This window comes from Cottoperca gobio, chromosome 14, assembly GCF_900634415.1.
Source record: "Cottoperca gobio chromosome 14, fCotGob3.1, whole genome shotgun sequence".
NCBI lineage: Eukaryota > Metazoa > Chordata > Actinopteri > Perciformes > Bovichtidae > Cottoperca > Cottoperca gobio.
The window spans coordinates 5,398,549-5,423,841 of NC_041368.1; the positions used below are offsets into that span (position 1 = coordinate 5,398,549).

Genomic DNA, 25,293 nt, shown 5'->3' on the forward strand with positions numbered 1-25,293 from the left:
CGGCTGAGGGGGTTAGAAAACAGAGGGTGATGAAGGAGGCAGTGAGTCACCTGTGCAGACTGGGTCTGATCCAGAATCTCCTCAAACCTCTGGTAGTCCTCGTCGTGGGGGTCGGCACCAGACAGCCGTGCCGCTCGGGCCATGAAGTAAGGAGGAAGCTCACCTATAGCTGTACCTGCACCCTGCTCACACAGAAACACACACACACACATACGGAGATTGTTAATTATTGCTGCTCTGCTATTCATAGTTCACTGTTTACAGTAATATGGCATTGCTTCTGTATTTTGTTTTGGCAACGCAGACTTCTGTCCTAACATGCCAATACAGCTGAATTCAGCATACTGTAGCTTTAAGAAAGAGAGAGATGTTAGATGTTATGTACATTTCAAGTTGTTTATTTGTATCATTGTTATGTATTTAGATGCTGTGGCTGATTGTATTGCTTCATTGAATAGTGTAGTAAAGATAATGTATTTCTCTTAATAATATGGTAATTATTATTACAACCATGTTACCATGGTTCCTGTGGGGTTAATGGAGCAAAAATATCAATATCCACTATCCAAAGGAGCTTGCACGGCTTGACGTCTGGGATTGTGTGATCAGAGCACTTAATGGGAATAAAACGGAAAGGATTTACGAGACCGAAAATCCCGCGGATTATTAAACGATCGTGCATACATAAAACGTAGGCTCAAGGAAGGTGAAGAACCAGATGCCACCTCAAAACAGCATAGCAACACACTGCACCTTTCTGCTCTGTTCAAATCTGCTCGGGACATGTGGAATGCAGTGTTTCTGGAAAATTTAAGAAGTGCTAACAAGCCCAGGGGGGTCTAAAGGGAACCAAGATATCAATATCTGACAGCCAAAAGGAGCTTGTAGCTATAAAGTGGTGGAGCCTGTGTGATTGAGGGGGGCTTAACAGGAAGAAAGCGGAAGTGATTTGAGGGAAATAAATCCTCAGCACTTGGTCGGTTCACTAAGTTCATACCGCCAAAACATGAGGACGGGGGGAGTGAGGGGTGAGGGCTACAGACTTAATTAACACAATGAAAACAGCCGCCAAGAAATGCAGTGTTTTTGGAGTTGCTCACAGCTCATTACTTTAATGTTTCCAGGCACAGGGGGAAAGTAGGGGTGCAAGGGGGTTGAGAGAAGATGCTAAGGATACAGTAACTGTAAGTTACAATTACAGATGGCATATGGATAATTTCAAGCCCCAACACATGCCTAACATCCTATGATGCACAGCAATGAAAAATAAATTAAATTCTTGAACTGAAATTCAGTCGTTTAGGTGGAACATACACAAAATCACAGCTTCAATCTCTCTCCCAGAAGAACATAACTAACTAATCACAGCCACATTACTTGTATGTAGCTGGATGGCTGAGCCAGAAGATGATTAGTGGGTAGTTAGCAACCATGGCAGCGACAACAAGCCCAAACAATCATTCTCAGGAGGCGGTGCTATCCCAAAACCTGGCAGACTGCATCTTTAATCTGGACACCCTGTTCTCTTGTTAACACTGCAGTCTTTGATGAAATCTGCCAGTTTTTTCTCATAATAGAGACGTGCCCTAATCTCCCTGGCAGCTGCACCATTCAATAGCCCTGCCTCTGTTTGTGAGCGTGCATGTGCCTGTGTGTGTTTGTGTAGGGGGCACTGAAACGTCCACCTGCACAGTGCTGGTGTTTGAAGTGGAGCACTTAAGGGAGGTGCAGTAGTGGACAGAGAGGCTTCAAGAGGGGACAGACAAAGAGACAAAGAGAAAGGAGGAAAGAGAAAGAAGAAGAAAAAGAAGAAGAAGAAGAAGAAGAAGAAGAAGAAGAAGAAGAAGAAGAAGAAGAAGATAGTGGTACTGGTTGTGGGGAGGGAATGTCTCATCACCAGTGTATCCAGAAGAGAGGAAACTGGCAGGAGGAGGAGGAATGCTGCCGTGGGTGCTTTGAAACTGTGGGTGCAACAGGTGTCTCCAACTGTAAAGCTGACAAGCCTCAGCCAAGGCCATGCCTGGCTGGTTACAGGGGTGTGGTGGTGACTGGGTGATGATGAATCCAAGGGGATTGGGTGGCCCCCACACCCACAAAACCAGACTCCTGTATCACACCTCAGATCAGAGTGCTGCTGCCGGTGTGGCTGCAGCCTGGCTCAGTGGAAATTCTAGTTTGAAGCCAGAAAAACTAACACGGTGCACAAACCTAGAGCTGCGGTTTATGGCAAAGATCATAATCATGATTATTTTGGTCAAAACTATGAAAAAATTACTTTTTAAAGTGTGCATTTCCTTGAACTTTAAATACAATTAAACTAAATTAAATAAATATAAAAACAAAGGACATACATAAAATAAAGAATATATATAGGCTACATATATGATATATACATTTCAATAAATAATAAGAAAAATACAAATAAAAATGAATTAGATCAACATAAATAAGATCAAAGATGTTGAGGTGCACTGCCACAACCTACTGAAAACTCCTAAATATTTATTTAACATTTTAGTCAAATATATTCAACATATTCCAGTGAGTCATTTAGCAGAAGCGCACAGGATGTGGCACAATAATTGTTTTATCTCGATTATCTGGTTTCCAAAATCGTAAAGGAATATAAAATGTTATTACTTGACAGCCTAATCAAACACACAGGTGTGTTGTGCCTGTACACACACATACCTAATGTAGATGTATTAACACGGGAAGAGTCTCATCTAACGCCATGACGTCATTATAAGGCGTGAAAGGTGGCAGGGTCACTTATTACAGTATCATTCTTTGATATTAGTTTAATGTTTAGTTTAGCATGTAAATAATATATTATATATATAAGTATTGTAGTACAACTGTGTATTTGTGTAATAGAAAGATATATCAATGAATTGAAACCATATAAGTTTTATTTATTACATGTGTATGTATGTTATTTGAAAAGTGTGTATGTGTGTAAGTTAATGTATTACAAACAATAAGGAAGCCTGGGGGCCAATAACAGTAGAAAGGATGTTGTGCCTGGTTCCTGTAAAGCTCCTGGTAGTGAAGAAGCAGCTGAGGATCTGTATTTCCCCCTCCCCTCAGTCCCTTCCACATTATGCAGAACAGGGAAACAGATAACAAAGAACGATAAAAGTCATTTCATGTGTCAGTGACCAAGTTCTCTTTTCTCAGGTGTTTGGTAGTTCTGCCTTCCTCATGAAAAAAGTAAACTGCCGGGAAACAGACATGAAAAGATTCTGTAGTTACAAAGAAGTCTATAATGTGACTTAGCTCAGTGTGGTGACAGTAGCACAAGCCATTGTCAGCGGTTTGATATGGTATGGTATGATTCAATGTGAATCATTGATAAACCACAACGCTGCTCTTTACACAGAATCATTGGCATTATAAAGTTAAGAATTGTATTTTTAGTGGTTACATTTTTTTTTATCTTCTTTCTCTGGAAAAAATGTAGTAGATTGAAAATGTTTCATCTTTCTCAGAAGCCACAAGGCTGGTTAGAGGTGTGAAACCACCTGCATGGGGGAAATCTGACGGTAAGGAGGCGGGGTTTCCAATTAAATTACTTATCAATGAATACATTTGCACCCACGCAGGATTTTAAATTAGGGTGCAAGGACAAAAGGGTCAGAGGAAGATCTAGAATATTTAAATTATTTTATAAGATAATATAAAAAATATATATTATCTTAATATTCTTAATATTAAGATGTTAACAGAGATATAATAAACAGGAATTACCACATGTTTTACCTTTTTCTATATTCAAATACCACAGCATAAATTGCATACTTTATTGCAGAACTTTAATGGACTGATTTGTGCACCTAATTTGGAGTCCTTGGCATGTTTAGTTTGACGCTGCCCCTTCAATTTAGGTAGGTTTCATGTTTCTACCTCCCTCTATCTAATGACACCTTTCAAAACCTACTGGATCAATTCAAAAATGCATGGTGGTGAGTCTCAAAACAAGATTGTTTCTCTTGATGTCTGAGAAACGGGCATTTAGGAGTTATGGCGTTATCAAAGCACACACTACCAATACTGGTCAACGGTCAAAGGTCAATGCAAACTGTGACCAAAGCTGAGCCATGAGAAATGTTTTTAAAAGCTTAACTCTGTGCAGATCCTGCAATCGCCTGTTCTTTAGCTGCTCTGGCCTACAGTATGTACAGTCAGCGTGTAACAGGCACTCACCCACATACAAGCTTCGAGGCGCACTTTGCAGATAATGGACCAAAGAGAGACGCTTCCCTGGATGGCAGCTGACTCTGCCAACCCGTCCGCCCCCGTGGCCTCCACGCCCAGCTGCTCAGCAGCATCAGAGCCTGGTGCTGCTGAATTCTGCTGGGGACAGACTATTTGGTCTGGATAGGGCGGTTCGGGGAAATCCACCGAGCCACACTCGTAGGCTGCCAAGGTCACTGATGCTATGTGTGGTCCCTGAGATATAGAGAGAGAAAGACAAAGACGAAGATGAAGAGAGAAAGAGAAAGGAGAAAAACAATAGAGTGGGAGGTGTGAGTCCACCTGTTGGAAGTAGTTTTGAGTCAGAGGAAGCCTGTGTTATAGGCAGGGGGATAAAGTGACAGACGTAAGTCAAATACTGACATGAAGACAGTTATATGTGGTCCAGTATCTAGGCTGTGAAACTCTTCCTCTTTTTACTGCATAGTTTGTAGTGAATATGTTTTTACTTTCTGTAGGAGGCCATTAGGAAATGGAGAAAAACACATAAATATGATTAAGCTGGAGCATTATGCTGCTTCAAAGCCTACAGGAGAAATGTCAACGGATAAAGAGTGGAGGGCCCCGGGTGGAAACAATCAAGGATGGAAACCAAAGCTGGGGTGTAGAAACTATTTTGTGTACACACACTCACCACACACACTTATATACACACATTCACTCAAACAAATGAACCTCAAAGACATGTCAAGGACAAAGAATAGCGAGCTAAACAACACAGGGGATGATTTTCCCCACCTTTCCCAGGTGACACGCATGCACACACACACAACCGAGTGCAGCCAGCCACCCACCCACAGGAGGGCAATAATGATGAAGAAAAGAGCAGCAGAAAAAGAAGTAGGTTGTAAATACAGACTCTCTTCAGACAGAATTTATTAATGTTTGACTGTTCCTGTTGTAAGAAGGAGACATTAGCATACTTAAGGACCCGCTGTCTTTGATAGGGCCTGGTGTGGTTTACATTTCTGGCTCTTGTTTATTTACTCACTTCAATTAGGCTTCCATAGAGAAAACACAGGAATCAAAGGAAGGAAGAGGGTGCAGGTTGGATTTCTGGTGTGTGGTGAAAGTTTATTGAGCTGCCAGCTTTGTATTCTCATTCAAACCCTGAAACAAGTCATTCAAATATACACAATGCTGCTGAGTAGAGAGACTACTAAGGACACGCACACGCACACGGACACACACACACATATGCAAATAAAGTTGGTCATTTGAAGTCCAAGTACATCAGATATTCTCTTGGGATTGTGAGGTGCAGAGCAGTGTTTTTTTTCTCCATGCAAACTTTTCTCACAATTCTTAGATATTAATCTTATTAATTCAGAAAAACCGAGCAGATCATTTATTTTATTTTATGAAAACAAATTTAGAAAGAGGGCAAGTATTATTTTCTCAAGTGAATGCCTAACACTTCTGTATAAAGGTGTTAGCACTGGCTTGCTAAACAGAACAACAAGTGCACAATTTGCAACAATTCCAGTGAAAACTGTGCTATTTCTGCAGCATAAATTCACTTATCAAAGTTTGTTGTCTGAGAGGAGCATGGAAACTGTCCAAATGTACATTCTCCACTGACTCATCCTTACGACAATACGGTTGAGGTCTGAGTTATGCACAATGTGTGATGATTAATATCAAACAGGATCCAGTCAGAAAGAGAAGGCCATGTACATTTGCATGTTACACTGAACAATGATGTAGATAAATATGAAATGACACAGATTATTAAACAAGTCAGTAACACTAGCGTGATCCCTGTAAATAAAGGCAGGTCCACACAGTGGGCCCATGTAAGCAGGCCCTGTGTACTCTGTCTATTCTATGTGTTTACATGCGTATGTTTGTGAAGAAAGGGTGCTCCGTGTGACGCAGGGGCAGTTTGGCATTACGCAATGTAGCACTAAAGCAACCTGGCAAACCTGGGGTGGGGCACAAACCTTTGGAGCTGCATGGTACAAAGCAGGACAGGACGGGACAGGAAACAGCAAAGTCTTCTCAAGACAATGCACTCCCTTTAGATGATACAGATTAGTTTATGTGCACACAGTAACACTCAGCAGACATATTTTAATAACTAAAAATAAAACACTGCCAGGACTTAAAGAGAAAACAACTGATGTTCACACACTTGTTGTCTTACAAAAGCAGAAGACAAATGGAAAAATCTTTAGTGACCCAGAGGGAGAAGTCACGAAACTCCCAGCAATGACCCAGTCAGATTCTCCCCACTGACTCTCGAGTGGGATCACACTGCCCTGACTTCCACACATACTTCATGCATGCACACAGACCTACTCCTCAAGCAGTTTGTGTGGCCAAGAAACATTATATTGCTCTTGGTCACACCTTCCAGCTCTACCTCAGGTAATGTGTGTTTACCAAACACACACAGCCTGCCTGCCAACAGAGAGTGTTGCGTGACTCTGAGTACCTGCTCTCTCTCGCTCTCTCTCTCTCCGTCTAATGCTGTGTCACTGCTTCTCACCTTACACAAAAGCCCAGTCCTCTCATGTTGTCCAGGTGACTAACCATTAATGTGCAGCCCAGCCCAGAACATCCAGGTAGCGGCCCTGTCTCATTTTGTTTCTGACTTGTTGACACACACACACAATCAGGCACACAAACACACATTTCATCTCCTAAAAAGGCATAGAAGATGATTAATATCAAGGGGGAAATACTTCTGAGAGAAACCATTGTTCCTTCTTGTACACTGTTTACTATAAACAAAGTTGTGGTTAGGGTGTGTATGCTGAAATAACTATTTGAGATTTGCCGAATGTTGATGATGTTTTACAGCTACTAAAATACACATCAGTACTGACAGAGGCACAAAGTTCCTCTCTCTGACCCGATGGGATCCACAATGGAGGCAACATTGCTGGCATTCCTGTGGCGACCTGCAGAAACCAACGACTGGCCTCCAAAAACAGTGGGATTCCCACTCCTGGGTATGAGTACATCCACACACAGACTCTAAGGAGACACACACAGTTGGGGTCTGGTAATAAAGTATGTATCTGTGTGTGTGTGGACAATATATCATTACTATAACAACTCATTGGTCGTCCTGTAATTAAACTTTAGTCAAGAGCGACACCATTGTATTTTAATGTGGATCTGAGTCTATTTTCCGCAGGAAGAGGAGCTTGTCCATCTACTTTAATTGTTTTTTAATCAGCTCAGATTGAAATGTTACTTTTGTTTGACAATGGAGGAAATCAAAAAATTCAATTGGTAATCTGATGACAGGAAAATGTTAACGCCTAAATATAGGCCTTTTTGGGAACAAATACAAGGATGGAAAAAAATGAAATGGCCTGTTGGAATGTCAGCTACAGGTTGGTATTGGTGGCTAGAGTTAAACTACAGAGGAGCCGTACCCCCCTGTAATGCTAATCCCATCCTAATGGGCCTTAAATTACAGGTACCCTGTGGAGAGTTTGACCACTTTTAGGACTATAGAGCACATGGAAGACGCACGAGCCCGCAGGAGCCAGTTGGTAATGTGCGGGACGGCAAGAAATGTAGCAATGTGTCAACAAAAGCTAGCAGATACAAATAATGCAGGCGCTAAAATCTTACTAATTGGATTAGCGAATGTTTTACGAGAAAGGAAATGCATTCAGCACATTTGTTAAACCATTTAGCTTTACACTAAATAAGCAAAGCTTCTGAAAAACTACGCAGGGCCCTGAAGCGCCCGTTCTTTATCAGCCCTGTTCGAAAATATTAAAGATGATATACATAGCATTAAAAAGTCCACAAGACATTTTCTAATCCGTAATGATCTATGTGGCCACTCTGACTTCTGGGTTTGGCACGATGAGAATGAACTGAAAACAAATGACTTTTGATGTGTAGTAAATTGTTACTTGACGTTTTCAAGTGACAGGGATTGGCTACGAGCACGGCAGTTGCTCAAGCACATGAACGGAAAGGGGCTTCCTCTCGGTGCCACAGCACGAATAAAGTATGCAACAGACTGAAGGAAGAAGTGAAAGCAGGTTGGCCAATAGCTGCTTCTGAGACGAGCTACTGACACAGACTGTCTACATTACATCACAGTTCATTTAGCTGACGCTTTTGTCCAAAGCGACGTACGATAAGTGCAAACAATCATGGAGATACAACTCCCAACAGCAAGAATCTTGTAAGTACAATAGCTTCAAATAGGTACAATCGTATATAAGTGAACAACTTCAAATAAGCCAGTTTGAAGTGCAACATACAGAAACAATAGAATACAAATTCAACTGTTAGCTACAAATAAGCCAAACCAATATAAGTGCAACATACAAAGAACAGTTATTTAGTTTCTTCATTCGCCGAGGTGCAGTCCACCATCTTCTTTGGTCCTGGGGATCCAGTGCAATTGTTTGGTTAAGTTTACTTTATTAAATATGGACATCACAGTAGCATTGGAATCTTAACATAAATGCATGCACAAGGACCAGATGCAATGTGTTTAGTTTGTAGGGAAACGCTAATATACAACACCTGTGCACAGGATGCTTTAGAAAAACAAATTTCAATAGAAAAAGAAAAGAAAAGAAAATACATACACAAAATACAAAGTGGAGGTGTGTCTAGAGGTATTAGGTGTGAGAACAAGGGAGGCAATGTGGGCATTTAAAAATAAGCTTTACATTTGAATGGCTTATGAAGCTTTCAAAGCTGAACATATTGTGTTTGTCCAAGATTCGACGATGGTGCGACCTCCATTGTTTTATGTCCTTAATTTGTCTGGTTATAAAGTGATATGATGGGTTTTATAGTATATTGTGAGGCTTGTGTCCCGGTAGTGCTGCAGCATTATAGGTGTGACAATATCATGAATTGCAGAGCTGGGCTTTGCTGAATGGCAGATGAGTCTGAAGCAGTCGAGATTTAGTTTTTGCAAATTATTGCAGAAATTATTATGCACTTGTATCGAATCTTAAGCTGTTTTCACATCACCACGCGGCCACCAAGTGTTCCCCAAAAAAGCAGAGCTCTTTTAAGAGTGGCTTGTCCACCACCGTGAACTCTGGGTGGCAGAACAATATCTGTGCACGTTCAAGTGGGCGGCAACTGCTTTTCTCTGCCCGACTGCGGTATGTGTAGTCATAAATTCAGATATTCTGATACATTTTATAAATATGAAAATATGAACTTATTGTTTACCAACAGTCCCCCGGGGACATCAACGTTTCCAGGCAACTGCGGCGCACAGGGCTCCAGAGAGCCAGGAATGAGAGCAGGTGGGTGGGTGTAAGATCTGTGCAGAGCACCGGAACAAAAACACAAACGCGTCACTGACAGTATGATAATAACATCCAAAAGATTCACTCTTCATGGTTTCTGTGACATGAGAAATACTTTCAAAAATATAGAAACTGACAAAATACACAGATCTTCCTTCATCCTCCTACTCAAAAGACTTCAGCTGAGTAGGCGGATCTTCAATGTGTTCATATGTGGCCCAGACCACCGCCAAATGTGTTCTGAGCGATCAGAATTCAATGCGTCCTCGGTGCACCGTACTTAGAGCTGACCACAAGTGTGATCGGATCACTCAGGACGCAAAACAAATTGAAATGGTTTTTTTTTACATTCAGTGCAGGGTAGGTTTTACATTTTAAATGATATCTACTGGTTCATTCTGAACACGGTAACAGATGCAGTGGAGTGAATGCACTCATGATAACATTTCATCATGGATCAAATTGCAAAAAACAGTACATTTCCATTAGGAAGCAGTGGCACACAATTCAAAGTGTGAGCTGTCTGTAGCTTATTACATTTTACAACATCCTGATATTTATCCCTGCATACCTACCTCATTTAAATGTGTATTGCTTATTTAAAGTCTGTTGTATGTTTTCCCTTATTAATTGATTATTTTTGTTTTTCTACATATACATTTAGGTTTTTTATATAAAGTATATTCAATTCATTCCATAATAATTTTTAATCTTGAGTCCCTAGCAGATGCAGCCCATAATCGTCCTTGCCACCAGTCACGGCATGGACTCCTCTGGTCAGTTTATGGTGGCAAATTCTGAAGCCCCAAACCAGACATTAATGGGCGACCATAAACTGACCAGTTCTCAGCGACCACGACCACAGGATGGTCCAGTCATTAACAGGTCGCTGTGGTTGTCAAGGGCCATTTAAGCACATTAGACACGGTCTCCAGCATAACCTGTTAACCGCTTCTTACAGTGGGAGACTGCGGGAGGCAAAGCAGGACAAACATTAGAGGTTTGTTCGTTATGAAGAAGCCCTGGTCAGGATCTCTGAGGGAGGTAGGAGAACGCTGGACTGAAGCCAGTGATGGAGCAGACACAGAGGGGGGGGGGGTAGAAGTGGGTGGTAAGCAACCACACACACTGACTGTTGACTAGATGCTGGAGGTTTGAGGGGCTGGTCCCTGTGATTTATCCATGTGGTTTCACCATATGACTTCATGTTCAAAAACCTCACCCTGTCTAACAGACAGTCACACTCTGACCCCCCACTGAGCATGGGTTATACACTCGAAAAGATAACACTTTCATTTCAATTAGAAACTGACTTTATATTTAATATACAAGTTCAAATGTAGCAGTAACAACCTCACTGTACACATGCTAAAAGGAAAAGGAAATGTAAATATGTATGTACTGAGTAGGAGGTAACATTTGAGCCTTTTTCACAAATTATCTTTATCGATAAAACGTGTGTTCACGACCAGTTATTAATCTATTTTTCTGCTTTATCTATTTTTCTATTTATCTGGACCAGGAAAACTACCAGTTCAAATGTGTAGGTGGCAGACGACACATTTCAGAATGAACCAGACATTTTTTATGCAGTACCTCATTTCTAAAAACATTAAAACATGCAGACATTTTCATATTAATCCTACAAAAATAATTGATCTTGTAACAAATTACGATGAGAAATGTGTTTTTATTTAAAATCTAAAACATCATTTACATAAGCTGATGTATCTTACATTATTTTTATTGTGATTATGCTATGGATGAATAACATCATGGATGTGCATTTCTTCTTTGGTTGTTTCATTTGGTCAACTAAAACTAGGGAAACAAAATGTTGAGGGGGGGCAATATAAAATGGGATCATGGGACTTAAAATGATGGTGGTAAATTTACAATATTGAGACATCCTCACAAATGACTTCTAGCTGGAAATCAAGGTACAGAAGTGAAAAATAGAGCCTGATTAAAGAGTTACAGGAGTTACTATCTAAGAGAAAACCGATTCACACAATTATATTATATTATATATAATTATATATATATTTTATGTATGCAGAGAAGCACTGGGTGACTTGTATGGTAGAATTTCATAACAAAACTATGCTTCAAATAACCAAAACACCTGCAGTCTGCCAGCAGCATCTGGTTTTGCTTGTTCTGGCACTGTTGTTGATGCTGTTCCAGACTAGCTACATAGACACACTAACTCCACTTTGGCGCAGGAAATGCTTCCTGTGAGCTGTGGTTGTATGTGTGTTTGTGTGTACGAATGAGTGAATGTCTCTCAGAATGATTGGTTATTGTACTTGGTATTACCAGGACTCCTGGGGCCTCAAAGACAGACTGACAGACACATGCCATGGATAGCTGAAGTGTGACAATTAAGATTGAGAAACCAAGAGAAACACACGCACATTTTTTAATCTATTTATTTTTGCAAAAGGAAGTAAAAGCTCTTTCATTGTATTTCAAATTTGAGCCCAGAGTTAGATTCCCCTGACGAGCAGCTGCAGATCCATAACTTACAAGTGTAAAATTCCCAACTAACGTATCTTTATGGTAGGTAAGTAATACCGCCTGTTCAGAAGTAGGAGAATCAAATCCAAGCCATAAAGTTCTGACACACTATCTAGATGTAGTTAAAAATGAATGGCTTCAAATTGAATTTAAGAGGTGGTGAAGTTAAAGTCAGAGATCTGTTACTGCCAGCCAGTGGTGAGTCAAGAGTAGCTGTTCAGCTTTTCAAAGAACTACTGAACATGATCCTAATGTGTCACTCATGATCCGGGTAACATGAATGCAAGGTATCAATTCTCACTTTGGTGAACAGAGGAGCGATTATTCTATGTCGAGTCATGTTTGTCACAGAAAGCATGTACAGCAAAGTCAAGAAAATTGTGAATCAATAGATTGACAATGTTTATATACACAGTAAGTTCACATTCATTAGAGTAAATTCAACACTTTCAAGAGAGCCGACCAAAAGCATTATCAGCTCTGAGTTCAGAAACAACTCTTTAATCAAGACTTTTCAGGTGACCAGAAAGAAAATCCACAACACTTATGATAATGTAAAGTTTTGTCCAGGTGATACAGACCAGCAGGACTGAGTCATAACTCAAACAAAGCAACCAGGTTTCTGTCTATGTGAATGTCAAGGTGCCCCATTGTTTGCTTCTGGGGATGTAGCAAGGCTAAAAGCCACACAATGGTCAGGTGAGTGAGGGGGGAGTGTCCCACCCCCCCCCCCCCCCACACACACACACACACACACACCAGTCCTTTGTCCGATACCACGCCATGCTGTGACCGAGTTTCTCTCACCCACATGCTCTTGTCAGATTGTGAATGTGTGGGCAGACGGCACCTAACTGTATAACGCCAGTGGTGGAATGTAACTAAGTACATTTACTGAAGTACCGTACTTACAAATGAGTAAGTAAAAAATATGAGGTACTTTACTTTTCATGACAATTTCTGCTTCTACTGTACTACATTTCAGAATTGTACTTTTTACTTCACTCCATTTATTTTTACAGGAATAATTCACTCTACAAATTAAGATTTTTACATACAGAACATGAGATAAAATATGATGTTTTGTTATAAAGTAAACTACCAAACAGTTTATACAACTACAGAAGAAACTATTAGTTGAGAGAAAATTACTATTATTATTATTTTGATTGTCATTTTTCATCCAAAAACAATATCATAGTTCCAGCTTCTCAATTGTGAGACTGGCTGCTGTTCCTTTCAATTATTTTAAAAGTGTTAATAATGTTTAGGGTTGGACTGTTGGTTGGACAAAACAAACATTTGTGAGGGCATTTCTCACTATTTTCAGAATTTTTACAAACCAAACAATCATTCAATTAATGGAGAAAACTATCAGCAGATTAATCCATTAATTAATGCATAAACTAATAGTTCAAAATGAGCTCCATCTCAACCAACTACAACAATAAAATCCTGCTTTTACATTAATGCATGAGTAGCATTAATCTAATGAAATACACACAGTCAAAGGGGATATTTTACTGCATTTAGTACTTTCCTTTAGTATTTTCCTGATTGTACTTACATTTTACTTAAGTAACATTTTTAATGCAGAACTTTTACTTGTAACAGAGTATTTTTATGGTGGGTTGAGTTCTTTTACTCAAGTAAAGGACATGAATGCTTCCTCCACCACTGATTAGGCACATGAGCGGAAGAACTATAAGGACGTGAGTAGCAGTGTGAGTGTGAGTGTGATAGTAACGACAATGCAGGGACAGTGTGTGGAAGCTACACTCTCAGACCTGGTCTGCTCAAACAGCGATAGTTGGGGCTAATTAAAGCTGTGCTTCTGGTAATTGCCAACAGACCAAACTTAATTTTAGGGAATGTTGGGGAAAATCTGTATATTCTACACAAACCTCCCCTGCAACCTATAATTTAGCAATCCTAAAAGAAACTGAATATAGAAAACGACAGAATGTGCCTTTATTTAGATGAGCCACTCACTGGTTTATTTTTTGAAAGACAAGGCACTGTAAATCATGAGTCATAAACACGCAACAAACATGGTTAGAGTTTTTGTTATCCCATTGTATTGCTGTTGTGTTTTGTTCCCAAATGTCTGCTGAAATTCATGTTTCCAGAAAGACCCAACATGTACACCTCTCACGCAAAGAAGCAGCTTAAAGCCAGGTCGCAAAGACTACCCTAGTTGCTATTATGTAAACAGAAACGTGCGTGGCTTCAACTATAATGACTTTAATTCTTTGTTGCTGTTGATTTAACGTTGAGCACAACAATTTTTATGCTGCCCATAATGACTTAATGGCAACAGCCATTACTGAAAGTAATTTAATGGTGGATGACTCAGATGAGCTCTTTTCTAAAATATTTACAGCATTCCCAAGCTTTCAAGAGTCACACTGATCGCTAACCCCTTCTCAGTTAAAAGAGGATTTATGGAGGGCTGTGACACTAGTTGTCACCAGAAAACTAATACTTAAAAACTTAAGTGGGGATGAAAGCCGGTCCCAATTATAATTGTGATCTTCACAATCATTATGGGGAAACATGTGCAGGTGCAGGACTCTCTGTGTGCATGTGTGTGTACTAATCCTCGCCTCCACAGACCTTGATGAAATGAGATCTCTCCAATGCTCCTGCATGATTTTACTGTTTTCCTGGTCTGTATTATAAGGACCCACCCACGACCTCCTCCCTCAGAGCAGCTGGATAAAATACACTTGATGGTATGCCAAGAAGTGCACTTTTGTTCTTCGACACGCTTGAGTTGCAAGGTTTTATCTTTCTCCAATAACCAGTCCTGTTCGTGTACAATGATCTCCCGCAGTCTCAGCGGGACGCAAACACACAGAACAGCAATTGCCCATGTCAGGGAACAGGAGAGCTGCCACTTCTGCTCTGGTTTCATTGACTGGGATGGTTTGCATGTTACTGGCACTGCATCCCCCTCTGTTGGCGTCTCTGCAGTACTCTCATAGTGCTTACTGCTTCCAGCCAACCACTAAGGATGTGTGATGTTAAGATGTAATGCTTCGTCATTTGTTTAAAAAAAAAAAAAAAAACCTATTAGCAGTAAAAGATTGTCCTAACAATTTCACAGAGGTTAAACAGAAACCTTGCAGTGCCCAGTTCAGAGAATTACCCATTACTGTTAAAATGAGCTTTAATCGAGTAGTTAAGTCTGTTAAAGCAGCCTGAAAAAGGACAGACACATGTTGACAAATTGGAAGATGGGGGAAGTCACATGTTATGTCATGTAAAGAAGCACTACAGAGGACGTTGATGTTTTTTAGACCCGCTAGTATTCACGCCTTCCCACATCTTACAATGAGGTGGGAATTACCAAAGAACTGCTGATGTAATGTTACTAGAAAAACTGGAGAACAGTGAAATGTATTTGTTAGTAGTTTTATGGTTCGCTATGCTCTTCAATAATCTGATAAATTGCAGAGTCTTTCCAATTATAATTTGCCAGGGAGAAATGAATCCTCCGCTGTATTTTCTGTGTGAGTACAATATTGATACTTACTCAATATAATGATACAACATGTAAAGTATTTCATTAACAGTCTGCACTGATTTTCTGCTTTATTGACATCTTAAAACCACTGGCCCCCTCTATTGACTGTTAATAATAATAATAATGAACTTGGTCAGTTACAAACATCAAGTGTAACTAATGATTATTTTTGAGATAAAAATTAATTATTTTCATTATCTAGCAATTATTTTCTTGATTAGTTTTTTGGTCTATAAAGTGAGAAGATATTGATAAATGTCTCTTATAATTTCCCGAGCCCATGCTGTTTATTTTTCTCCCAGTTAAGTAATTGTTTGATTGACTGATTGTTTGAGCTCTGCTCCTCACAATTCGGGAGTTTACTGAAGTGAAAATGCAATGAAAGCGTTTCATCAAATTGCAAACTGGATGAGAAATTGTGCAATAAAAGTTCCTTGTAGCAATTCTTACTTTAGCTGGTGCAAATCTCAAACTGGTGCAGCTTACAAAGAAACTGTGGTGGTGTTCTTTCCGAATGTTGACATGGAGGAAAATCAAAGTCAAGAGCTGGTAAACACAGAGGGCCACTTCAGTTCTCATTTCTAGCATATTATTAAGTTTTATAGAAAGGAAGAAAAACAGTGGCAGAAAGCTACATGTGTTAGACTTGTAAGTTTGTGGGGACATGTTATCAAGTGTTCTGAAATCCTTTGACCCAGTTATAATCACTGACCCAGTCCTAGTTCCTCAAAGTAGGACAACATGTCTGCTGGTACTCGCCACTGTTCATTACACTTAGCACAGACATTCTTTTTTAAAAATAGAGAAAAATTCAGAAATCTTTAAAATCACTTCAGAATCTCAACGGCTTCTTTAAGAATCTACAGAAAAGAAGAAGTATAATTAGAATCCTCTGAGTTTTGTGCTTCCTACTTGTGGTTTAAGCTGAGAGTTGAAGAGAGGAATCAGATACTGGATCCGACCGGGTTCTTGATATAAACAAATATGGTTACTAATAATACGGCCAACATTAGGCTACATTTTTATTAAAACAATTAATGTCAGCCAATTAAAGGCATTCAAAGTAATAAATAATCATCACTTAACACATAATTAAAAATATATATCATCATTTTTATTCCAGTGGGGACCAGTTGGATTGTCATCAACAGGTTAAAGTTCTGTCCAGTCTGTAAAAGCCTGTAATGTTTCAATGGTTTTAGCACTCCCATAGTCTAAAGGCCATTTCAGAGGCATTTCCACTGTACTAGAAGTCCATTCGGTGGAAAACACAGAATGCTTAAAAGTGAGATTATTCATATTCAGAGGCCTAAAAGGTAACATTATTAAAAACATTTTTATTTGCATATCTAAACAAAAATAGAATTAATCAGTAGATTAAAACCAAAGATATCGGCACCAGTATTGGCCTTTAAAAAACAATATCAGTCCAACTCTATAAAAAAACGCACAACAGCAGCTCCAGCAAGGAGCACCAAGTTCTATCATGAACCTAATGACACCACAACCTGCAGTAGCAGCCACACTCACTAGATGGTGACATCCTACATCAAATCCTTCTGAAAAAGTGAGTTGGGCCACTAAGGGAGAGTAGCAAGAACACTCTCAAATTACATTTGGGAGCGCTAGAATTTGGCTTTTAAAAACATCAGTGTGGAGGACACACACTTCAAAGTTTCCAGTTCAGCTCCACTGGGCAAAGGCACACAAGTGTGACAGTGGACTGACTCTGATAACAGATGGACTCAGAGCAGAGAACACAAGCAGATGTTTTGGGACCCGGATCTGATCAGCAATAGAGACCCAACACCTCGCCACGCTATAAACTGAGCAAAAACACTTGTTGGGAGAGTTGGGGGGGACAGAAAGAAAGAGGAAGGGAGAAGGAAAGGAGGGATTAAAAGAGGGACTGAAAGCAGAGGAGAGACATAAAAAGGAGAACGAGTAAGGGGAGGGAGTGTAAGAGAAAGTAAGAGTGAGTGACGCAGTGGGTAGCAGGAGAGCGGAGAGAAAGCAAAGAAAAAGAACTCAGAGAGGGGGGAGTGTGTTTTTATCCTCATGTGCACTCAGTCAGAGGGGTCAGTGAGTGCGATTGTTCCTAGACTGCCTGTCAAAACAGTGTGGCTACCACAGCGCCTATTCATCCCCGCCCCACTCTGAACTGCATGCGCTCACAAACTCACGAAACTCACGTATGCATGTGCAAATGCATAAGGAGCCTCCAAAAGCTTTTAATGATGCTCTTATTAAATCCTTAGCAACAACCCAACAACAGCAGCAACACAGCCTTTTGAGACCTGCGTCATTGGACCAACACCATCATCGACTGTGTTTGAGTTTTAGCTATGTCTTAAACATGCACAGGCAAGTGAATAACTGCACTGTGAAAGTGGCAGCAACTTGTCGTGGAGTCACAGAAAACATTTTCTTACCAGGTAAAGAAGGAAAGTGTGCAGGCCGGTGCCAAGACCCACCGAGGAGAGGATGCCCAGGCCGACCCAGTAGGCGCACCACAGCGTCTTCTTCTCCATGTAGAGCACATACTGAGGCCAGAATGAGGGACGGTCAACCACATGGCAGAGACACATGCACAGAGTGTGAGGAAAACAAGAGGGGGGAGAGAAGAGGGGGGGAGAGACAGAGTGAAAGAAGGTACGAGAGTGAAAGCGTGCTAAACAGAGGGCACTTAAAAGGGTGGGTGAGAGCAAGTGAGTGGTAGAGAAAGAGAGGGAGAGGAAGAGAGTGAGAGAGAGACCTTTAGAGACAGAGGTTGTTGTTGAGTTTAGAGGACAGAGCCGTAGGGTAGGAGTGTTCAGCACACTGACAGAAGAACAGCACCATTATTCGTATTGGTGGCAGCCAGCTCTTACACAACTAGTAAAGTAAGGCAGGCCAAGTGCTCTCGATCTCTCCCTATGTTCCTTACTCCTGTTGATTCACCACTATCACTCAATCTATCACTTTTTACCCCTCATCCCTTGAGCCAAGATAGGTCGTTTTCAGGAGGAAGCATGGAGTGTGTAGATTACGGGAAGAAGGGAGGGGACTGAGGGGTGGAGGGGATTGGGGAGTGTGTGAGGCTCTGACCGAAGACTCCATTTCCCAGGAAACCCAGCAATACAAAAGCACTACATACTGCCCTTCTCTTTTCTGGGAAGTGCCAGCCTTGGGTGTTTGTTACAAGTAGTTATTGAGAACTGATTGCACAACTTCCGAAAAAAACGTTTTATGGTCAGTGGGTTTCAAAACATTACAGCACATGTCAGGAAAAATACAAAAAGTGGAAAAAAGAAAAGGGAAAAGGTTCTCATCAGATCTAAAGCACAATCTGCTTTGGTTCAGCTACAGTAATTTGCCCTGTGGACATAAGAGATTAGCAGGTACAATGTGCTTTGTGGGAAGTTACTAATTAAACTAACCTGATGTAGGCACACACACAAGCACACAGTTGTTAGAGATGCTGTTCATGCTGCGGTGCAAATCCCAATCTCTGCGATGATAACTATGTGGGACAGTTGCACTATAATCTGACTTAATCTGTCACTATGCAGGGCCTAAATAAATAGTAAAGAGACTGCATTAAAAATCACATTTCAACTTAACTAGGACAATGCCCTGGTGCTACTTGAGTTTATTGCTAAAGGACACTTCAACCTGTGGACAGGAGGAGCCAGGGATCAAACCACCAACCCTTCAATGGACAGACACCTGCTCCACTTCCTGACCTATAGCCGCCCCTAGTACTGTATGTGTATTACATTCAGTGTTATGGTGGTACAAAAAAATAAAAGGTAGAAAACCGTAACCTGCACTTCTTAATTATAAGTCAAGTAAACACCACAAAAAGAACAATTGATTAAATCATAACCTCCGTTAAAAGAAACAGACTTTATGATTTGTGTGAGCCCAGGTGGAAAGGCGGAGTTCAGTTGATGACCCTCCATAGCACCCGTAGCATGGTTATAATGTACTATGAAAAATATTTAGATCATTCAGTCACCTTCTGGTGTGTTCCTTCAATACAGTAGGCAATGGAGAGGAGGATCAGCAGGATCAGTAGGCCAAACACAGTCTGTCTTTGCCGCCAGAGCCTGGGTGAAGGAGAGGAAGAAAATGAAGGTGGAGAATGATGGATGCAAAGAGGGCAGAGGTGAATGATATACAAGATGGGCACAAATATGTTGAGTAGGGAGGACAAAGTTTGAGGGCAGAAGAAACAAGATGAAGAATCATTAGAAGCATTAGTGAGGCAATATCAGTAAAAGGAAAGGAATTATTTGATGGAGAGAAAGGATGTTATTTTTGTTTCAACTTTGGGGAGAGTGACATCTGCTGGAAATGAATCAAGCCACTACAATTATAGGCTTCACATACAGGAGCAGCATGTTCTCAATAGTCGCGTACACTTGGAGGTAAGTGGCGCAAAGCTCCCCTACAGGCAACAGAACACGTGTGGTTTTAGTCGTACTATATGAAATAAATAAATATATATTGTTCTAGATTAATGCAGGACATAAGAAATCCTCTGTCGCTGCTGCTATTTATCATTATTAGTCTATACCAGTGGTCCCCAAACTAAGGCCCGCGGGCCGAATACGGCCCGCCTCCACATTTGGCCCGGCCCCCTGAACAATACCAGAGACGCATTATGATTTTTTTTTCATTCTGGCCACGCGAATCCTAGACTAGCCCCTGTGAAATAGAACGGAATAATGGCGAAAAGGTTAGGTAAGAGAAAAATTGATTCAGAATGCAGGGTATTTAACCTGCAGTGGTCAAACGATTATTTTTTTGTTCAATGCAAAGAAAAGGCTGTTTGTCTCATCTGTTATTTCTGTGAAGATCCTGGAAAGGGTTATTAATATTTGGTTATGTGTGGCTTTCTGGAAAACAATAAATGTTTACGTTTAGGCACCCCTGCGATCGTCACACTTTTTCTGTTACAAACTGACCCCGGCCCCCATCAGAGAAGGGAACAATTATGTGGCCCTCACAGGAAAAAGTTTGGGGACCCCTGGTCTATACAATTTAAGGTCAGACTGGATGTAATGATTTTAATTCAGCTTGGTTAGAGAGGCCGCTGTGGACATACTGCAATGTCAAGTACCAATGAAACATGTGTATAAATGTGTGTTTAAAAAATAAATAAATAAAAATAAAAGCCACGTGACAACTTTTGATTGATTGTGTGGTAACATTTACGTAAAACACTCGAGGTCTTAATAATTAGGGGCTGGAAATAACTTGAAGAAAGACAATTTAGCTAACTACGTAGTTACCTGTTGTACAACTAATAACAATATAATTGTACTGAAGCTAGCAGTGACAGAAAGTAACTAACGCTATAACATTTACATTTAAAGTAACGTTACTTAAGTGAGTTAAGGTTACAACGTTGAGGTACTCGTGGTTTCCATGATAACTAAGTTACTAAGTTGGCCACTAATGCTAGCTGTGTGAAGCTGATGTTCGCCGTTATGTAAGCTAACAGTAACGTTAGCCGTGGTGTCTTTTAACGGCTGTCCTCCGGTGCGGGTATTCGGGTAAATGCTGTTACAAAACGTTATCTGGCTACCAGCGGTGATAAGTTCAATAAAACTGTCGGAAAATCCAACACAATTCTTCTCGCCCATTAAATAACTTACCTATGTGCTGAAAGCAGCTGAAGTGCGTAAAGTGAAATAGATAACGGAGGGAACCGCGAGGACCCCTCCCCACGCCCCCAGTCTCAGTCTCCCCAGGTGAAGGGCTGGTAGAGTTAAGAGAAGGGGACATTTCTCCCTGTCTCGCATAAAATGATGCCTCTGCGGTGATGGAAGGAATCAGATAACCCTGTGCTACAGCAGTTACTTTACTCCATAGACTGTAATATTTACATGTGATAGCCGGAGAGAAGAAAGCAGAGCGTGTTCCAGTTTCTGATGTTGTAGCATGGCTTCACTGAGAACCAAATACACAACAAAGATGGTTCAGTCAAGGCTGAACGTGTGTCCACAAAAACACTGTTCAATGTTGAAGGAGAAATCCTTTCTGAAGGTTATTCTGACTGTCTTATGTCTTTAAACTGGTCTGCACTGGGAAGCACCAACTGTATTAGACTTATATTGTGTAGGCCCTATATGTTTTTTAAATGCATAATTAGAAGTAATTTAACCACAATGATTTCTTACAACGTAAGAGTCTCTCACACACTCTGAATGCTCCCTTTTAGCCCATTTACAGAGCCTGAGGACTCCCTGTGCATATGCTATACATTACAAACCACTTCTATCAACATTTAGGATAAACCTCTCTGTGTGCTTATAATGTGTTCGCATGTATCCCCTGCAGCAGTTTCAACACCATATGTTTTGAGTGTTGGTGAAAAGCAGCTTCTCTCAGTCAGAACACAGCTCGTGGTGCTTGCGGCTCACCACATCCTCTTGTAGTTTAGAAAATAAACACGTTGTCCTCGCACACTTAACCGCAAAGTTCTCCCTGAGCATACACTCTGACCTTCTTCTAGGCCCTCTGTGTCAACAAAGATTCTTAGGTGTGTAAAAAACATGTTGTGCAGCGCAGGGAATTTTTCACACAGCAAGCTCTGATGTAGTCTAGTCTGATACTGTTGATTTTGTGGGTGAAGTGGCATCAGTTAGTGAGATGGAAATGCCTTGCCAGCAATACCAGGAGTAAGAATGAGGAGTTAAATAAAAGATAAGTACATTTTTTGTGCTGCATTATAGGTTCCATTAGGCATCTGACTGAAGACTAAACTATGAGGGAAAAGGCCTTTTGGGTTGATAGCGCTGAGACAGTCAAGTCACCTCCTGTCTGGTTATGTATGTGTGCTCTTGTGTGTGTGCGAGGGAGAGAGTGGGAAGTGTTCGATTGCTATTATTTTCACAACCATCATATTCTCTTTTTGCCTGATATTGACAAGCAGCACCTCTATAAATAAAGTTAACATCACAAAAACACTGTTTATCTGCTGTTGTCCCTATAGTGGCATCAACACATAAATAATACATACTAAAATCATTATTCAAATGCTGCTTTCGCAGTCAATCCGGCACTTTATTATAGTTTATAGGGCAGTATAACCAAAAACACTGACATTATGGCTTAAGATCCATCCAGTGGTGGACAGTAACTAACTAATTTACTCTGCACTACTCAAGTACAATTTGAGGCTCTTGAGTATTTCCATTTCCTGCTCTTTTATACTTCTACTCCACTACAATTCAAAGGAAAATATTTCACATATGTTTGATAACCTTAGTTACTTCGAAGAATTAGATTAGATTGTTAACGCAAACAATGAAATCAACAAATAATTGATCATGTATTATTATAGGTTACAATAAAACTTTATTGATCCCTTGGTAAAATTCAAAAGCTACCCGACAGTATATATAGTAAAACATTCACCAGCTGCAGCATTGATGTGATGAACACATTAATGCATCTACAATTATAATCCAATAACATAACATATATATTATTATATTATATACTAATGTTCTCAAGTAAAAGATCTGAGTACTTCGTCCACCACTGGTTGCATCCCACCCTTATTCTCACCTCCATAGCCACTCTTTAAGGGTGATGAGCAGTTCCAGAGTGAAGTAGTGCAGTGTGAGAAGAGGTTTCTTCCATAACACCAGAGTTCCACGCTCCTCCCTGTCCCTCTGTTTCCTCTCATCCACAGACAGCTCCGAGTCTAGCCACACAGCGTGGGTATTGCAAGTGCACACACAAATAAACATATGAGGAATTAACTTTTTTAAATTAAAATCATGCAAATACAACAAAAACATTTACATCTCTTCTGAGGCATTTTAGTTATGATGCACTGATAATACAAGTATCTTTAAGCATGGGTTTGATCTATAACTCAGCTGTGTATTAGATGTGTTTTGTTTTTACCAGTCAGCTCTCCATTTTCCTTGACACCAAGACGCCTCTGAGGTTGTTCACCTTGTACCCCACACTCTGCCATCTCATTCACTAGGAAGGAGTCCTGCAGAGAGAAAGAGGCAGGCATTCAGCGCAGAGTCACACACTTCATACCATACATTGCTCCCTAAATCTGATACAGCCGCAGGTCCAAAACAAATACAGACTCACACACAACAACACACAGCTCCCCCAAACACTCTCCCCACATAAACATGTCTGCATACACAAGGTAACCCAATAAGACCGGTGCATGACCTAATATGTTTACACTGCACATGCAGATATATTTTATTTTTCTGTGTGTAGACTCCATAATAAATGGCATACACAGCTGAAGAAACGGTAATGTGTATAAATAATGGGTGAAAGAGTATAGGACAAGATTTTGCTTTCGGTTTCTTCATTACTTTTGCTCAAAGGTGATCTACATATGTGCAAGTGCAGAGTGTCTCACTACAGAGCTCTCTCAGGAATCTGTCAGCGAGCAGTAAGATGGCACGGAGCTATGCAGTTTACCACCTGGTGGAATTGTCAGTGTCTCGCTCGCTCTCTCTGTCCTGTGCCCTAAGTCTGGGCCTCTCACTCATGTTATCCTGAAGGACAAACACACACATACACACTCATTATAACCACTGAGGCTGTGGGTACTTTGCACTCTGATTCATGCAACTGAAGTGTCATACAGGGGGAAATATAAAATCTTCTCAAACGTTTAGACTGCAAGGCATTTGGAGAGCTACTCTTCGCCTTCTCAGCCAAACAAAAGCTTTTCATCACAGACAGACCTTGAACACACTACACACTTACAGTAGAAGAACTGTGCGAATACTTCATGCATAATAGTATGTATTATACAGCCTGTCATTTCTCCTCATGCACTGAAGAAAACAATACATTAACTGACTCAACAACATGTGTCAATGTGTAATATCCTGTAAGCAACACTTATTATGGAAATTGGTGCCAAACTGGCCACTTTGTGCAAAACATGCACCTCAGCTGCTCATGTACAAGAATGTGCTTCATTCTACACAACAATTATTTGATTATTAATTTAAACTTGAGGTATTATTTGCAATCAATATCTAGTACAGTTCATAACAACTGTACTGCGTGTGTGGAACACAGTAGCTCAGCACTGCTCCACCACTTGATTGCGCAATCTCGTCTACCAAAACAACCCAGACCTGTAGAGTAACTCTTGTGCGAGGGATAATGAGAAACTCAACACAGAGCGCATACACCTTAGGATGAGACATTTGATAAGCTGTAATCCATTCTCTCATTTCAAACAGAGACAACAACATTGCACTGAATAGAGATTATACATTCAAAAAGTGTAAAACAAAGCAGGGCTGTGATGTAACAGCCCAATGTATTTTATCTATGCATCATGCAAAGAGGGTAAACTCACCGTCCAGCTGATGTTAAGTCCACAATAAACTCAAATGAAGACTGAAGTGAAGACCCAGTGGCAATGTAGGGCAAAAGTACGCTACCCATGAACTGCATCATAACTTGAGTACAGGGTGTGGTGATGGAGGGGGCCAGTGAGGGATCGAGCACTGATACAGAGTTGCCGGGGGAGGGGAGAGCAGGCTGACAGAAGAGAGACACAGAAAGAAAGAGGGGGAGATTTCATCTTTTGCCTGGTACAACCTCCAGAGAGACAGTCTAATTAAAGGTCTATAAATAAGTGGATCACTTTCCTGGAACGCACTTCTAACACTTCTCAGTCCTCAGTCCTCAGTAGGCTTCACACAGAGTGAATGAATGGTATTTGGGCAAAGAGTG

The 25,293-nt window shown here is 40.6% G+C and overlaps 1 protein-coding gene across 7 annotated transcripts in view; it reads right to left on the reverse strand.

Moving 5' to 3' along the window:
* LOC115018611 (vacuole membrane protein 1-like) overlaps positions 1-25,020 on the reverse strand; it is a 56,743-nt gene extending 31,723 nt beyond the window's left edge. For 2 of the 7 annotated variants that reach the window (XM_029447686.1, XM_029447684.1), the window contains exons 1-7: positions 24,914-25,020; positions 23,467-23,560; positions 23,122-23,260; positions 19,559-19,649; positions 17,991-18,101; positions 4,207-4,452; positions 51-182 (exon numbers count right to left, since the gene is read on the reverse strand). In XM_029447686.1, coding sequence (XP_029303546.1) covers positions 51-182; positions 4,207-4,452; positions 17,991-18,101; positions 19,559-19,649; positions 23,122-23,260; positions 23,467-23,539 — 792 coding nt within the window. In that variant the 5' untranslated portion in view covers positions 23,540-23,560; positions 24,914-25,020. Of the gene's footprint in view, positions 1-50; positions 183-4,206; positions 4,453-17,990; positions 18,102-19,558; positions 19,650-23,121; positions 23,261-23,466; positions 23,561-24,018; positions 24,046-24,913 lie in introns of those variants that run through there. The other 5 variants (XM_029447690.1, XM_029447687.1, XM_029447689.1 and 2 more) reach the window with 3 other exon arrangements.
* Positions 25,021-25,293: the final 273 nt, after the last annotated feature.